This window comes from Coffea arabica, chromosome 2c (genome assembly GCF_036785885.1).
Source record: "Coffea arabica cultivar ET-39 chromosome 2c, Coffea Arabica ET-39 HiFi, whole genome shotgun sequence".
In the NCBI taxonomy this organism is placed as follows: Eukaryota; Viridiplantae; Streptophyta; class Magnoliopsida; order Gentianales; family Rubiaceae; genus Coffea; species Coffea arabica.
The window spans coordinates 16,292,794-16,309,070 of NC_092312.1; the positions used below are offsets into that span (position 1 = coordinate 16,292,794).

Here is a 16,277-nt window from a genome sequence, read left to right on the forward strand (position 1 = left end):
AGATTTTAGAATTCAAATTTCAGTTTTATCAAACGCATACTTACTTTTTAGAAATTATGAACGCTGCAGAAATTCCCTGCTTTAAAATTTTTATTATAGGACCAAAAAAAAAAAATCCGTGAGCCCGTGTAACATTAACCGAATGAATTTTGGCTCGCCAACTTTCTGGTGGTGTAGGAGGAGGAGAAAGAGGTGATTATGTGGTGTTGGTGTGTTTATTTTTGGGTTTTTCTTTGAGGTTATTGTAGATTTTGTTGAAGAAAAAAAAACTAATTTTTTAATAAACTTCCGATCTAAATGCAACCGGTGTTTTGACGTAATGGCAAGTTAATACTCCCTCCATCCCAAAATAAGGGACGTTTTTGGGGATTCTAACTTATTATGCACAGTTCAATCAATTTGAATGTGAGACATTTTTTTCCAATCGTGCCCCTTTGATCGATATCAAATCTTAATTGCTGTCAATGGTGATGTGAAAAGAATCTGTGGGTCCATGTAAAATGTAAACTCTTTTTCATGCTGTTGTCAAGCACACGCCTATTTATGGCCATCAAAATTTTTGGTGCTGTCCATGCACCTTTTTTTTAGATGTCTATTTATTGCTTTTGTGGGTTCCATCATACTTGTTTTTTATTTTATCAATGTCTCTTTTGAGGCTACAAATGGAATGTTAGAGAAAAAAATTGTAGTGTGACTCAAATTTTGGGACATGAAAAAAGGTGAACTATGACAATAACAATGGGACGGAGGGAGTATTAATTAATTAATCAACATTTTGGATGTTTTGATCATCAGTCAAGTACATGACAAGACCAAAGGCAAATACAAACTTCAAGAGCAGTTACCTGTGCAAACGGAGTTCCATGAATGGAATCGTTTATTTATTTTTTATTATATTAATATAGGGGTGTCCGGATCAATTCTTACGGGACTCGACTAATCCCCTGCGGTCCAAAAGAGGAGGCCCCACTCCACACCGAGCACGTTAACAACGGGATTCGAACCTTGGACAAGTCAAGAAGATCGTCATACCCTATGGAGGGAAAACAGACCGCTCAAGTTATTCCGTGGGGCAGAAGACCAGCCACATAAAGTGACAAGTTTGTGGGAGGTAGGGATTGAACCTCTGACCTTCAACATCACCAAAATCCAAAGATGGTGATGACCACTGGATCAAATAACCAGTGGCTGGTCTTTGACCAAATGGCCATTGGACCAAAGAGTGAATGGAATCGTTTATTTGATTGTGTAAAATTTCAACAAAATTAGGAGAAAATTTTTTCCATAACCATTATAGGGACAGATTATCAAGACGTGAAATAATTCTGAAACAATAAAAATTTGGATAGATTTAATCCAATGATTCAAAAATTGTGACATCATTTCATCCACTCAAACATTAAATACATAATGAAAATATGATAAAATTTGGGCCACCAACCCAAGTTTGTGAAACATTTAGCATTAAGCATTGCAGCCAAGGTATATAGGGTATTATTATTATATACTTCCTCCCTCTTTTTATAACTGACGTTTAAGAAATTTGCTCTAATGTATTTTTATCTGTCATTTTATTATCTCCATACAGTATTAATTATTTTTTCATAATTTTACCTTTTTATCTCTCTTTTTCAATACATGGTTCTTAATTATTACTCCTAGTAATTGTTGCTTGGTGGGAGTTAGTTTGCATTGCTTTTGACCTAATAATGAAACAGTACCATTTAGTATTCTAGTGAGAGAAAATATGGGCGAATTGGATAATTAATGAGGGTATAAAAGGAAAATAGTGTACAGATTTAAGCAATGAAAAACTTTTCTTAATTGGTGTGTAAAACGTTAAACGTAAGTTATAAAAAAAAAGAGGGAGTCTATATAAACCAGCCGATGTTGTAAATTTCCCAAAGCACTCTGCCTAACTGGTTCAACCTTGTCCAGATGTCCCTCACTAAAACCCTAATAAGATAATCACAAACTAACTCATTCTGAAAGTTCCGCTTCTCCTCCAGCCATAAAACCCTAACTCCAGAAGCGAGATACAGAAATGGGGAAAGTAAAAGGAAAGCATCGTTTGGACAAATACTATCACTTAGCCAAAGAACACGGCTACAGATCCCGAGCCGCATGGAAATTAGTTCAGCTCGACTCCAAATTCGGCTTCCTCCGCTCAGCTCGTTCTGTTCTAGACCTCTGTGCCGCTCCTGGAGGTTGGATGCAAGTTGCAGTCGAACGTGTCCCTGTCGGCAGCTTCGTTATCGGCGTCGACCTCGACCCCATCCGCCCTATCCGTGGCGCAATTGCAATTCAGGAGGACATCACTACTCCCAAGTGTAGAGCTGCCGTTAAGAATCTAATGGCCGAGAACGGCTGTAAGGCGTTTGATTTGGTGCTTCACGATGGTTCGCCCAACGTTGGTGGTGCTTGGGCCAAGGAAGCTACTGGTCAGAATGCTTTGGTTATTGACTCTGTTAAGCTCGCCGCTGAGCTTTTAGCTCCTAAAGGAACATTTGTCACCAAGGTATTAAAATGCAAAGCAATTTTTCTATGATTTTTGATGAATTTATGTTAAATGAACAATTGTTCTGCTTTTGTAGGTTTTCAGGTCTCAAGATTACAGTGCTGTTGTTTATTGTCTTAAGCAGGTTGGAGTTTTCATCCTTTGTTTGTTCTGTAAGTTTTTCCATTTTTTCCCCCTCGGACTGTGGATAAATCGTTCTTTTCATTTTGGAATGTTTGGGCAGCTTTTTGAGAAAGTTGAGGTGGATAAGCCTCTGGCTAGTCGTTCAGCATCTGCAGAAATTTATGTTTTAGGATTTAGGTATAAGGCTCCTGCTAAGATTGATCCTCGTCTTCTTGATGTAAAGCATCTTTTTGAAAGAGGCAAAGATCCGCCTAAGGTAATTTGATTTCTTGACCATGGAGATGCTTCTGGTTTGATATGATATGGTTATAGATTCAGATTTTCTCTGTGGTGTTGATGTAGGTTGTCGATGTACTTAGGGGAACAAAGCAAAAGAGACATCGCGATGGGTAAAAGCACTTTTCTCACCTCAACTCTCATTATTTGATGAAATTGGTGATAACTTTGTCTGCAACAGAGTGAAATTTGACCCACTACTTCCATTAGACTAGACAACCCTACATTTCCATGCTTTTCAATTGCTATGCTCTTAAAAATATGCATTGTGAGAATATTTTAAGGTTACAACCATGAGGCAGCAGCAACAAATTTTACTCAGTGTGTCCATTGGGTTTGGAAAGGTCACTTCAACTGAAACCTGAAAGGCAATCATCTTTCCGGTTTTGTTGATAAAGCACCAAAACAAGCGTATGATGAACACCAATTTGATACACATAATGACAAGAATTCATACATTTGATTATTCTTTTTCTTTAAATTTTCTTGCTAAAGTACATGGTAGTGGAAGTCTTTGCATTTGTATTTTGTTTCATGATTTTGCCTTGAAGTTTCTCAAGTTTTGATTCAAAATGCATTTCAATTACATGAGGCTAAAGGAATTTTATATTCATCTCTGAGGAAGTTTTGTTGTGCAGCTATGAAGATGGGGACACAACATTGAGGAAAGTATCATCAGCTGCGGATTTTATTTGGTCTGAGGCTCCTCTCGAGATCCTTGGTTCAGTTACTACCATAACTTTTGAGGACCCTGCCTCTTTGCCAATAAAGGATCACAATATGACCACTGAGGAGGTACAAGTTTCTTCTGTTATTTTCTTCTTGCATTAGCAATTTGATTCTCCTTTTTCTTTAACTGGAGGTCTTCCACTTAATTTCATTGCCTTTGCTTCAATTGATGATGGGCCAGGTTAAGGCATTGTGTGATGACTTACGTGTTCTAGGGAAGCAAGACTTCAAGCACCTGTTAAAGTAAGCATTACTTTGCTTCCCAGTGTTGTCAAATTAGCTACCTTAGATATGCTTCAGTTACTGGACATTTTTTCATTGGAATGTGTAGTTGTTACATTCTCAAATCCACCCATTCACTTTTTCTCTTGATTATTGGCAGCATAATGCATGCATACTAGACGTTACACTGTTAAATCTGCTCATTCACTTAATTTCATTTCCTCCATTTTGATTTCACATATAGATGGCGTATGCATATAAGAAAGGCATTGTCTCCTTCACAAAAGTCTACTACTGCATCCAAAGAAACTGGAGATGAGATGGAAGAGGATGAAGATCAGAAAGTTCTTACTGAAATGGAGGAGTTGACATATGCCATGGAGCGGAAGAAAAAAAGAGCAAAAAAACTTCTGGCAAAGAGGAGAGCCAAGGTCAACTACTGATTTCTTTCCACCTTGTTTTCTCCCATATTTGTGAAAATGCATGTTAAATGTAATTCAACAGTTAAAAATGATAGGCATTTTGAGAGACAAATTATCCTACTGGGGAAAAAAAGACTAAGGACAAACTTGTGCTATGAACATCAATTGGATAATTTAAGAAGGAAAAAACCGGCGGTGTTGATGGTATAAATGTTTCATGAAGTAAAGATCTATGTTGTATGTGGAAGATGAGGGTAGAAAGTTTCCAAAATGACGGTGGCCATAGAGATGGGAATGTGCAGACACCTGTCCCGTGGGGGTTCAATAGGGCAGTGGTGGGGGAAGTTTTTCTTTCACTGCCTTTAATCTAGGCAAAGTAGAATAATATCTTGATTGCTGGAGACAAGATTTCACTAATCTAGGGGAAATAGAACAATGGAAGCTTGGAACAGAACTAGCAAAATATCTTGATTGCTGGAGTTTGAAGTATGTTGAAGTCATGGAATTTCTTGAGGATGAAATTACTTAGATCGTGACAGCTGAAAATCTTCTTCTGCGCACTTGCTGTCATCCATATTCTAGTTTGTAAATATGTTGAGGCCTGTGCTAGTCAGTGTCTATATTTGTTCTCTTCATGCTTTTTTTTTGGACACCTGTTTGGTCTTGCTGTTGTAGCATGTCCTTGAATAGAAATTTTTTGGGCCTTACCGATAATTCATTTCGACCTCTCCTGTTATCTCATACTTTACCCCTTTTCCCCCTTTTTTTGTACTTAATGATTCTCAATATGAGCTGGAAAGGTGGTGTTTTTCTATGATATTTACTTCACTTGATGCTTGCAACTGCAGGACAAAGCACGAAAGGCTCTAGGAATGCAAGTAGATGCAACAGTGGATGGCTATACTGATCAGGAGCTGTTTTCTTTATCTTCGATTAAGGTATCTTCTTGGTTTTTTCCCATTTAATTAGTTACCACTTTCAAGCAACACAAGTAAATTGATTCATTTCTGGATTTTTTTCCTGGGTAATTCATTTGTGGATGGTTATATATGATATATCTGATTATTAGTGTTTTGATGTTTCGCTTGACATCTCGGGAACTGTCTGTTTACGTATGCTTAATTAGTCTTAACTGCTTGGTCTCTAGTCATGACTTGTGCCTGGGAAATGATGTCTATAGGATACTGGAGCTTAGCAAGGTGCTGCATTGTAAAAATTGGCTTCAGATGAAAATGAAGCTTTGGCTGTATTTCTCAATCAAATGTGGTTCTTTTATTTGTATGATGATTAGTTTCTTCCAGACTATGTTATTTTGTCATTTCAATTACTTTTCTTGTCCGTATACTTGTGGTGCAGTTTGGTTATGCAGTTGTGGATGAGCTGTTCTTGTTCAGTCATTTTACCTGATGCCATTTGTTTGTTGACATTCAGGGAAAGAAAGATCTAGTTGCTGTTGATAACAATGAGTATGATGATGAAGCTGGTGAGGCAGGAACGAGTGACAATGAAGAAAGCCATGATGAAGCTTATGATGGTACATCTAGTGATGCAGATTCTGATGAAGAACGGAGGCGGTACTTTTCATCTCTTTTCTTGATACGAGTTTATATCTGTTGGTTTTTGCATAAGCATTTACCTGAATGATCAAGTCTATTTGTAGATATGACGAGCAAGTGGAACAATTACTTGATGAAGCTTATGAACAGTTTGTCGTGAAAAAGGAAGGAAAAGCGAAACAGAGAAAGCGGGCAAAACAGAATCAAGATGATCAACTTTTTGAAGTATGGACTTCTTTTTGAATTTTCTACTATTTTTCTCTAATTTGAATGCCAGAGCTTTGCTCCATCAGTGTTTATCTAACAGGTGTCTGTTGCACGACTTTTTCCCTTGTTCTTGTGTGTCTTCTGTTCTGTTGGAATCCTTGTTTTGTATTACTGGAAAGGAATACACTCATTTGATTAGAAGTTGGTCGGTGCATTTAATTGGTTGCTTAAATCAACTGATTTTAGTTCTCTATTGTTGAAGCAATTGTGGATGTTCTGATAGTTTGGTTGTGCTCTTTACCATTGTCTTGTTTTGAGGTCAAGAAAAATTGATTCTAAAAAGCAGCTCTGAGGTGCTTCTGAAAATTGCTATTGGTTTTTCAAAACATCGAAAGTAACAAATATGCTTTCAATTTCTTGAACAGTATTTTGACAGGTCAAGCTCTTGGGCCGATTTTCTCAGAAATACTTTTGGCTTTCTAACTGGAATTGAACTTTTGTATAAGTGGTTCTTGTATTTCTCTGAGCACTTGAGTTGTAGCTCAATTTACCTATCACAGCCATATTGTCAGTCATTCCGAAATCTGAAACGTAAGGTATTGTTGGCGCCTTTGTGACCACAAAGTTGTCTCTTTTTCAGTGTTAACAGATGAAAGTTGTGGATCATTAGTGTAATTTGTCATTACGTTGTGATAATCAATTGTATCACTCATCTTATATGAGATGTCTCGGAGCCACACATGGCAGGGAACTGTTGTGTTTGGGATGGGGGATGCAGGAAAGTAAAGAACAGGAGCGTGAATAATTTTTTTAGTTGTTTAGCTCTTGCTTTTAATCATTCATGTATTATGTCATTGTTCATTTATTTAAAGTTTGCATAGTTGTATTCGGCCTCTTATGTGAATCTGCATGAAATCCATCTTTGATTTCATTCTGTAGTTGCTTATGATGAAATCACCTCTTTCACTGTTCATTTATGGATATATTATTCCCTGTTTGGATAGGACGGCAATGATGATGATGCAATTCATTCCGACCAAGACTCGGATAATGATCGTGGAGTTCGGGAAGTAAACCCTCTTGTTGTCCCACTTGTGGAGGACATGCCAACCCAGGAAGAGATTGCAGCGAAGTGGTTTAGTCAAGATGTTTTTGCAAGGGATGATGAGGAGGAAGATTTGGGGATGGTTGACAGTGATGATGAAATGCAGCTCGATGGTCCTGGAGAATCTCTAAAGAGGAAAGCGGATGATGGACTTAAAGAACAGCTCAGGGGTCCTGAAAAGAAAGCAGCAAGCACTTTGCAGCATGCCCAAGTTTCCAAGTCAAATGAAGATTTTGAAATAGTTCCTGCTCCAGCAACAGATTCGAGTGACTCATCATCATCAGATGACTCGGATGAAGATGAGATAGAAACAAAAGCTGAGATATTGGCTTATGCCAAAAAGATGCTGAGAAAGAAGCAGAGGGAAGAAATACTTGATGATGCATACAACAAATACATGTTTCATGATGTTGGGTTGCCAAAGTGGTTTGTTGATGAAGAAAAGAAGCACTACCAGCCAATCAAACCTGTCACAAAAGAAGAGGTTGCTGCAATGAGAGCTCAATTCAAGGAAATTGATGCTCGACCTGCAAAGAAAGTTGCAGAGGCCAAGGCCCGAAAGAAACGTGCTACATTTAGGAAGTTGGAGAAAGTCAGGAAGAAGGCAAACTCTATATCCGACCAGGCAGACATCTCTGATCGTTCAAAGAGAAAAATGATAGAACAACTTTACAGTAAGGCAACACCTAAAAGACCTAAGAAGGAATATGTGGTATCTAAGAAAGGGGTTCAAGTTAAGGCTGGTAAAGGTAAAGTCCTTGTTGATAGACGAATGAAAAAGGACGGGAGGTCACATGGAATGAGCAAGCAGGGCAAAGGGAAGAAGGGAATACAGAAAGGTAAAGGGTCTGCTGGTAAACGAGGAAAGGTTGGTAGAAAAGAGAGTAGATAGGAGGGAGGTGTTTTAGGGCACACCTGATTAATTGTTTGAGTACAGCAAAGAGCGGCGAAGATTTTGCCTTGGACGTTTTGTTTCCTCGCGTTTTATTTGATTTTTGAGGCCTTTAACCTGTGCCCAGGTTCTGGCTATGGAATTAGCAGTAGGATGGAGCCTGAGCGCTTCAATTTCACTAGTGAGATGCTAGGAAGGCTAAATTATAGTGGCAGCAGACGTTCGTGCAGTTTCCGAGTAATTGTTGCTAATTACAATGATGTCTTGAAAAAGAAACTGCTGCGAACGAAATTGGTCGAACTTGTCTCAACTTCAGTAACACATGAGTCTTCTGTTTTTATTTTATAGGTTGGGGTGCAGATATAATGAAATGCAATGAATTAACACATGATTACATTTAATAATTACGCCACGGTGACTAGTAACTAGGCAAGGCTCTAGGCCAGCCTTAAATGGAAGGCCGTCTATGACAGCCTTAAAAAATTCTATCCTTGTGACCTGTGGCCATCATGCATTAATCATAGCAAGCATTACAAACTTGGAGAAAAATTTTAAAAAAAGAAACAAGATTTATCATAGCAAGCTTCTTAGATTGGATTGACTACTAAAACTGGAGGGAATAATGGTCCGGTAAGATTACCACGTGAAATTGGTCATCATCATAGCTTGGAAAGCGTCGAGAAGGGGTCGCAGTGGACAGGGAACAAGCAAGTAATTTCAGACTAATTGGTCAAGCATCTCATCCACAGTAGCGTATTTGACATCAGGGAAATGTTCAGAAGCCTCTGCTCCCAATGAACTATCTATCTCGAAATTGGTATGATCTCCCTTCACATATGCTGCGTGCAAGATTGACAATATCGCATTCATCGGGAAAGAAGCTTCTGCAAGAAAAATAAAACAGAGGTTGATATCTAGTCGGCAGAAAGATTTTTAAGTGCTGCCTGTAGGAGGGTTCTACAAAATAATAGTGATGACAGCATTTAGGCTTCTGAAATACCCAGAGCCAAGAATAGAAACTAATTCTCTGACCTTGAATATTCCTCAGCAGTTGCTCCTCAGAAATATACGTTCTTTCCAGTGTTTTACCAATTTTTTTCTCCCACAAAGATACAAGCTCGTTTAGTGAAATAGTATTTTGAGGTGGTCTCACATAGAGAACCTTATTCAAGGTCTGCGGATCATCAACAGCTTTGATAGTGTAGATAGCAACATCTTCCTCCTTACAGTAAATAGCTGCATTAAAGAACAAAGCTGGATGATGTGCTTACTCAAAAATGAACGTCCCTAAGATTTTCATGTGGATCTAGCATTGCGGAGGATAACAGAATGAACAAGCTACCTGAGTCATGCATTGACCACACGGTGCTGTGAAATTTGACTTTTAAAGATAAGGAGTACACGGAATGACAGTGTTACATATATATATATATGGAGGCTCTGGTGATTTACCTTTTGGATTCCCATCCCCGAAGATAACAACTTTATCTCTTGGGGGAGCAGTAGCACCGGGTTGTGACAGTGTTCGTAGAAAATAACCAGCGAAAAAATTGTTTACAACATAAGTAAAGGGAATTCCTTCAGCCTCAACCATGCGGCGAATTCGAACTTTGGCATCATACATTGTTTTTGCAGGCTGGACAGGATGGACACGGTCCGCATCATTCCCAAACTCGGAAGGGAAAAATCTCTACGGAAATGAAATGTTTTGGGCACTACGTTAATAACAATATAAATTCATCAAAGACCTGTATAGAAACATCTATCCTTGTATGTGCTCTGTAATACAAGGCAAAGGTTCCTTTATGGATCAAGAGAGACTCCAAAGGGAAAATGAAGGGCTTAGAGTAGAACCAAGAACCTCATAATCACTTTTTCCTTTTTCTTCAAATAAAAGAGGAGACAAATAGCTGAATCTTACCTATTTTGTCATGAATCAACGGATTGAGTTTGGACTCGGGCAGTCAACCAACACAAATATCAAATCAAGAAAACAATAACAAAACAATATCTACCATTCACGTCAGGATAGGCCTTGAAAAGGAAACATAAAATTAGAAATCTAACACAAAGATCCTATAAGCAATGTCTCATTTCTATCTTTTGTCATATTAGCATATTTGTCTCCTATTTCCACTTGGATGTTTTCTGACAAATTACAATTGATAAGCTCTGGGACAGAAATGTGCAAGTGTTCGAACAAAATTTCTGCATCTCCTAGTGCTTTCTGCAGTTCGGGCTACATTCATTGTCGCACATGATTTGTTGAATTGTTTTATATAAACTTGGCTAGAGTGGATCATGACATTGGCCAGTGTTCCTCCACCTGTCTTAATTATCTTATAGCAGCATCGAAGGGTAGCTCTGATCATCATTGGAGAACCTCAATTAAAGATCATAAAGCACATCCACCTGATGACAAGGTTAAGTGAAATAGAAAATCACCTTGACATTACCAGCTTCCTTAATAGCAGCAATGATGTTGGTCTGATCAGCCAACTGCTCACGGCTAACGGTAGAGATTACCACGTCCACCTGCTTTATGGCGTTTACTAAGCTTGCATGATCATAGATATCTCCCTGTCTCCGGTCAAGGAGCAAAGGGCAAACAAAAAGAAACAAGTAAAGTAAATCATTAGCATTTATATTACACTTACTTGATTGTTTAGCGACCTTAAATTAAATGCGCATAGGATTTTGTTAGTGTATAGACTAAATTGGTAAAGAAATGGCTGAAAACTTAAGTGCACGTTAATAACTATAATAATACAAACATAGAGTAGAGTGACGCCGGAGTTCCTGAAGTTCTGGACGATTTGGGACTTGGAAGGATTAGAGAGGGTGGATTCTCTGATTAGAGCAAAGGTCGGATGACCCATTTTGGCGCTGGTATCCACTATGAATTTTCCGATGTACCCAGTGCCACCAATTATCAGAATCTTGCTCTTTCCCGCCATTTCTTGATTTTCCGGCGAAGTCAAAGATGAAATAATACGTAGCCCGGTTGTAGCGGAGAGAATTAGCTGAGCGAGTCGGCAAAATAAATTATGCCTGCAAATGTCGGCAAAATGAATTTAAAAACCTATCTGGCCATTGGATTCGCATCTTCTACTTTTGGCACAAAACAAATTTAATTTACAAATCACTCAATCAACTTCTAAAGTGTACTACATATTCCACAAGCTATTTTAAATTTGCAAATCACACAATTAAGTTCTAAAATGTAGGGTTCCACGTTGAAATTTAAAATGAAACTATGAAAGCTAATGTAACCACCTAAAGAGTAGCAATTAAAGCTGAGTAGGTGATTTAATGTAAAATCATTTAATAGATATGAAATATGTAGTGACCATACCATATTGTTTGCCTTAAAATTTTTTTTCTTGTTATGTGTTGAGAGATTAGGAGCACAATGATATAATAATAGTTTAAATATAAAATGATCGTTTTTATCTTTTTTGGAGTGTCATAAAAGCAAACAAGAAAACCACGTATAGCAAGAAATTGGTAAGAGTAAACGGCCAAAAAAAAAAAAAAAAGTCAATCAACTATTTAAAATTGCACCATTTGGGAATCAAACTTTTCCATTGATTTAAAAGGGTCATTGAACTTGTAAAAGTGTAGTTGTTTTTTGGCCATTTCATTAAATTCCATGATAGCCAAAAATGCATCCATGTGAGCAATACGCTTGAGTTTTCAGGGACAAAAATGTCTCACAACCCTTTATGCATATTTAAAAAAGATTAAGAATCTTTTGATTTTTCGAATTTCACTAATTTTCTCTAGATCTTAACCAAAATTTTTAGGCCCTGTTAATGATTAAATTCGTAATCTAGAAAGAATTGATAAAGTTTGAAAACTAAGAAGATTCTTAACTTTTTCTCAATGCGTGCCAAAGATTGTAAAATATTTTTGTTGTTGAAAATCTAAGCATATTGATCATATGCTTGCATTTTTGACTATTTTAACACTAGAATTCGAGAAAATGACCACAAAAAGATACACTTTAACCAATTTGATGATCTTTTTGGCAAAAAAATTTTTAGTAATGTAATTTTAAATAATTGAATAACTTTTTTTTTTTTTTTTTTTTTTAACAATTTAGAAGGAGAAGATCCCACTTCTAGACCAAAGGAGTCGGTACTGACGTTTGAACAATACGTACGTACGTATGATTCTTAGTTCATAAAAAATTGGAAAAAAACATGTCATCCTCTGTACAAACTTATGAAGAAAATATAAAATTATAGCTCTTCTCAGACATTTTTTTGATGAAATAAAAAATTTGAAAGTCAAAAGGAAAAATTGTCCAACTAAGGATCAGAAAATGGCTTGTGTACCTCCCTCTAACGCATTTCCAGAATCTTAACACGCATAATTGGGCATCAATCAGCGTGAAATTCCCCCAGTGTGCTTGTGAAAAGCTATTTCCCAGTTCGCGATAGGATAAGCCTTGCCCAAAGTTAGCTCACCAAGACGACCTCAAGAATGTTGGATACTTGGAAACGGTCCTCTAGCCACGACTCACAAATTCAACGTAAGCCCGAAAACCACAGAAACATAGAAATAAATAGAAAGTCGCTCAAAAATGGAACCTAAAAAGAAAGGGATAATTTCAGAAACCTCCCTTGAAAGTGTGTGACAGTATCACTTAGCACCCCTTAAACTTTAAAAAAAATATCACTTAGCACCCCTTAACTTTTAAAGACGTGCATTTCTTAGAATGAAACAGCAATACGGCAGCAAGCAAATTCATAGTAAGGTATCTAAATAGTCGCTTATTGTAGTGTACGTGACTTGCGGATACAGTTGTGACCCTTCAACTCCATTTGAGGACTCGATGTCGTAGTATGTCTGATCCCCCTTTACAAAAGCAGAATATATGAAAACCATCTCCATGCAATCCGGGTATGGGGTTTCTGCACATTGCTACTTCATGTCAATAAATGCCCTCGAAAAGAATCACGTAAAGCCAGTTAGTAATTGATTTAGAGAAGGATAATACGAGCACACAATCTTGTTGCTTGAGCCAACTACCCTATTGTTGTATCTTCTAAATCAAGAGAAACAAACATTTCTGTATAGTTGCAAAACTCTTACAGGGTTTGTTTCCGGTCATTTCTGTAATACCAAATTTTTGTTGCTTTCTCCAAACTCTTTTCATGGCATTGTCTTCAGAGCAGTCGGACATTTTTGTGTTAAAAGTTTTCATTCTGTTTTTGGACTAAAGCAAAAAATTTACCTTCAGATGATTGACCGAAATCTTAAACTAACTGCAATAAGTAGCTTTACCTCTTTGTGCGTCAGCAAACCATCAATAAACTCATGTAGCTTTCATTTTCTCAAGTAGCTCTTGTTCTGTGATGCAAGTCTTCTGAAGTTCCTTGCCAATTTTAGTCTCCCAAATCTCCATCAACTCATTCATGGAGTAAACGTTCCCTGGAGGTCGCAGATATAGTGCCTTATTTAATGATCGTGGATCATCCACAGTGCAAACAGTGAATGCCGCAACATCACTTTCCTTCACAAAAACACCTGGAGAAGATGAAACTACTTAGTGTTGAGAGTACAACCAAAATAAATTAATCAAAAGAAACTAAATACAGAGGCCAGATCATATATAACATACAAAATTTCCAAGATAAAAGGAGATCAAGAGGCAATAGAACAGGCACTCCAGCCTACCTTTAATAGTTCCATCTCCGTATATAGTGGCTTTGTCTCTTGGAGGAGATTTTAAGCCTGGTTGCACGAGCGAGGGAAGCAAGAACCTCATAAAGAAGTTGCAACAAATATAGGTGTAAGGGATGTGTTCAGCCTCTATAAGACGCCGAATTTCAGCCTTTTTTGAATAGAAGCTGTAGTCCAGGTCGGCTACTTGAGTTTTGTCAGGGTCTAAACCAAACTCGGATGGAATGAACCTCTGCAATAGTTCATATTTTGTTGATATAGCACTGAACAAAAGCAGTCATCCTGCAGGATAACAATACTTCAATTTGGACAAGGAGATACAGCATGACCAATTATCAGACCCTATTCACCAAGATTTCTAGTTCATTCAATTTATAGGTGTCTCTACCGTGCATGTAAGCTAACCTATCACACTACTTAGTGCCGTCTACGGTTTTGGGAATTCGCGTTTGCCACCGTAAACCTGAATTTTCGACCAAGCTAAAATGGTGCTACAAATAAAGGTTATCCTAGATAAATCATAATGATGTATTTTTTAAACTATTGTCTAGTTGGGAAGAGTACTCTTGGTCCTGAACAAACCTAAATAGGCTAAATCGACCAAGGCTTCACAGGATTGTGGCCAATATTAACCTTTTTGTCTTCTTAGCCATAATTTTGACAAGCTTAGCTTCTTTTTGTTTTAACAGCAAAGGAACTTGCCTAGCAGTCTATTCAACTGTTAAAACTGCCAAAATTCATTTACACTATGTTTTAATCACGGATTAGCGAACTGAAAATTTCCAAATATATGTGAGAACCTTAAAGCAAATACTACTACATCACATCACTTGAAACCATATACATAATTGGGCGTTTACAAGACCAAAAAAAAAGGAAGTAGATGCAAAAGCCAAAACTATTCACTTGGGGGCAACAAAAAAGAAAAACCTTGATGCAACCAGCAAGCTTGATAGCTTGGATGAGGAGCTTCTGATCGAGGACATGCTGGGACGGAATCGAACAAATGACCACATCGACTTTCTTGATTGCTTCAATGAGGCTGTCTTCGTCTTGCAAAGAGCCCTACATTTCATTTAAGGTTTTTAACAGTGCATTTTGAGCCAAATCAAAATAACAAAAAAAAAAGGATGATCAAGTAAACTACTAGTGTCTTCTACTGCTAGATAGGAGGAGAAATGGGGGAACCTTGAGTAGGGTAACGCCGGCATTGGAGAGGAATTGGAGCTTCTCGGACTTGTTTGGATCAGAGAAAGCGGAATCTCTGACGAGGCCAAAAGTGGGATGAGAGGCACCGACGCTGGCTTTAGCGAGGTCAAAACCTAGGCTACCAGTGACCCCGATTATCAGTATTTTGCTCTTCTTGCTGCTGTTGTTGGTCATCTTCGTCTCCACCCCGCCGGAGGTTTCCCTTTTTTTTTTTTTTTCAACTTCTTAGGGTCGTCGTACGACTTCGTTTTTTATTAAGGTAATTGATCCACGTGAAAGATGAATCGCATCGCATGTGGAAAGGCAGCGTCAAATCGTGCGTGCGCAGCACAAATGTACAATCAAAATCAACAATCGTCCATCATGGGGTCAACTTTGGACAAGAATTTCATGCAAAAATGGCCAGAGTACCGTACGTGTTTGGATGGAAGGTTAATTGGAAATTATTTTGAATAATCATTATCATATACTTTTTTTTACATAAAATGAAAAAGGTGATTAAATTGATAAAAATATAATAATTACAAAATATGTTTGCGATGCAATCATATTTTCAATCAATTACCAATGTGATAGTACTTGATCACATGGTTCTAGTCCTACTTGAGAATGAGGTGATCAGCGAGTCCCCCTTTTTTTCTTTTTATTTTCGTCTTTTTTTTTTTAAAAAAAAATAATTCTTTTAGTGACACAAAGGTGGGATTTTAAGAAAAGGAAAAGGAGAAAGGAGTATTAAATATAAGTTCTCTAATTTTTGGAATCTTAATCTTGATTATGTTGAATCTTCTTTTCTCCTGAACCTTTTGCTCTTAAAAACGAAAAAGAATATTACTAAATCTCATAAATTTCTAAGAATTTCAAAACCCACATTACAACTTTGTGTTTGACTTTACACTTGGGGTGCATTTGATAAAATCGAATTTTAAAAATTGAAACTTGAAATGTAAATTTTGAATCTATTAAGTATAAAATCATATCATCTGCGCATATTTTACACTAAGTGATAAATGAATAGTTTATCACTCACTTTTGAAATTACGTTTGGCCTCTTAGATGCTCTATTTTCTGTCAAATATATTTGAATATGTTACCATTTGAATTAATTAAGTGTTGAATTAAATTATCAAACATATCTTTAGTTAGAATGGTCAAGTAGCAAAATTTGCACGAGAGCTTTTAGGAAGATGAGAGCTACTTTGGATTTGTCATTCTCCCAATGTTGTTGGGCTTAATTTGAGCATCAGAAACATTTTTGGGTCAATATTGGGCTTGAGAAACCCCATAGCCAAAGAGGCCTCAATATACCTCCCCCTGGCTTCCTCGCGCT

General features: G+C 37.4%; 3 protein-coding genes across 4 annotated transcripts; 1 reads left to right on the plus strand and 2 right to left on the minus strand.

Annotated features, from left to right (window-relative positions):
• The first annotated feature begins 1,881 nt into the window (after positions 1–1,881).
• LOC113731268 (adoMet-dependent rRNA methyltransferase spb1-like) lies at positions 1,882–8,395 on the plus strand. Its single transcript, XM_027256431.2, has 11 exons — positions 1,882–2,518; positions 2,595–2,642; positions 2,742–2,897; positions 2,984–3,030; positions 3,556–3,712; positions 3,828–3,889; positions 4,113–4,299; positions 5,139–5,228; positions 5,722–5,864; positions 5,951–6,071; positions 7,058–8,395. The coding sequence occupies exons 1-11, from the start codon at positions 2,045–2,047 to the stop codon at positions 8,048–8,050; spliced, it is 2,478 nt and encodes an 825-aa protein (XP_027112232.2). The 5' UTR covers positions 1,882–2,044; the 3' UTR covers positions 8,051–8,395.
• A 31-nt stretch (positions 8,396–8,426) lies between these two features.
• LOC113731269 (phenylcoumaran benzylic ether reductase POP1-like) lies at positions 8,427–12,557 on the minus strand. The gene is made up of 6 exons (XM_072074619.1): positions 12,391–12,557; positions 10,825–11,101; positions 10,496–10,630; positions 9,503–9,740; positions 9,083–9,286; positions 8,427–8,934 (listed from the first exon to the last, which is right to left on the minus strand). Exons 2-6 carry the CDS (start codon positions 11,005–11,007, stop codon positions 8,768–8,770), a joined length of 927 nt encoding a protein of 308 aa, XP_071930720.1. The 5' UTR covers positions 11,008–11,101; positions 12,391–12,557; the 3' UTR covers positions 8,427–8,767.
• Positions 12,558–12,617: 60 nt separating this feature from the next.
• LOC140035090 (probable pinoresinol-lariciresinol reductase 3) lies at positions 12,618–15,303 on the minus strand. 2 transcript variants are annotated; one of them, XM_072074622.1, is made up of 5 exons: positions 14,930–15,303; positions 14,672–14,806; positions 13,736–13,973; positions 13,343–13,585; positions 12,745–12,969 (listed from the first exon to the last, which is right to left on the minus strand). In XM_072074622.1, the coding sequence occupies exons 1-4, from the start codon at positions 15,122–15,124 to the stop codon at positions 13,374–13,376; spliced, it is 780 nt and encodes a 259-aa protein (XP_071930723.1). In that variant the 5' UTR covers positions 15,125–15,303; the 3' UTR covers positions 12,745–12,969; positions 13,343–13,373. The 2 variants fall into 2 exon arrangements, with proteins under 2 accessions (XP_071930722.1, XP_071930723.1); XM_072074621.1 differs by having other exon boundaries at positions 12,618–13,585; positions 14,930–15,302.
• Between the last annotated feature and the right edge of the window lie 974 nt (positions 15,304–16,277).

What these genes read in the sequence shown, in the direction of transcription:
- LOC113731268 (XM_027256431.2), top strand. Translation starts at nt 2,045, where the DNA reads ATGGGGAAAGTAAAAGGAAAGCATCGTTTGGACAAATACTATCACTTA. An exon ending in AAGGAACATTTGTCACCAAG is followed by an intron (nt 2,519 to 2,594) that starts GTATTAAAATGC and finishes CTGCTTTTGTAG; the next exon opens with GTTTTCAGGTCTCAAGATTA. An exon ending in TGGCAAAGAGGAGAGCCAAG is followed by an intron (nt 4,300 to 5,138) that starts GTCAACTACTGA and finishes TTGCAACTGCAG; the next exon opens with GACAAAGCACGAAAGGCTCT.
- LOC113731269 (XM_072074619.1), bottom strand. Translation starts at nt 11,007, where the DNA reads ATGGCGGGAAAGAGCAAGATTCTGATAATTGGTGGCACTGGGTACATC. An exon ending in CCGGCGTCACTCTACTCTAT is followed by an intron (nt 10,631 to 10,824) that starts GTTTGTATTATT and finishes GACCGGAGACAG; the next exon opens with GGAGATATCTATGATCATGC. An exon ending in CGGGGATGGGAATCCAAAAG is followed by an intron (nt 9,287 to 9,502) that starts GTAAATCACCAG and finishes TCTTTAATGCAG; the next exon opens with CTATTTACTGTAAGGAGGAA.
- LOC140035090 (XM_072074621.1), bottom strand. Translation starts at nt 15,124, where the DNA reads ATGACCAACAACAGCAGCAAGAAGAGCAAAATACTGATAATCGGGGTC. An exon ending in AGCTTGCTGGTTGCATCAAG is followed by an intron (nt 13,974 to 14,671) that starts GTTTTTCTTTTT and finishes GAACTATTGCAG; the next exon opens with AGGTTCATTCCATCCGAGTT. An exon ending in CGGAGATGGAACTATTAAAG is followed by an intron (nt 13,586 to 13,735) that starts GTAGGCTGGAGT and finishes CATCTTCTCCAG; the next exon opens with GTGTTTTTGTGAAGGAAAGT.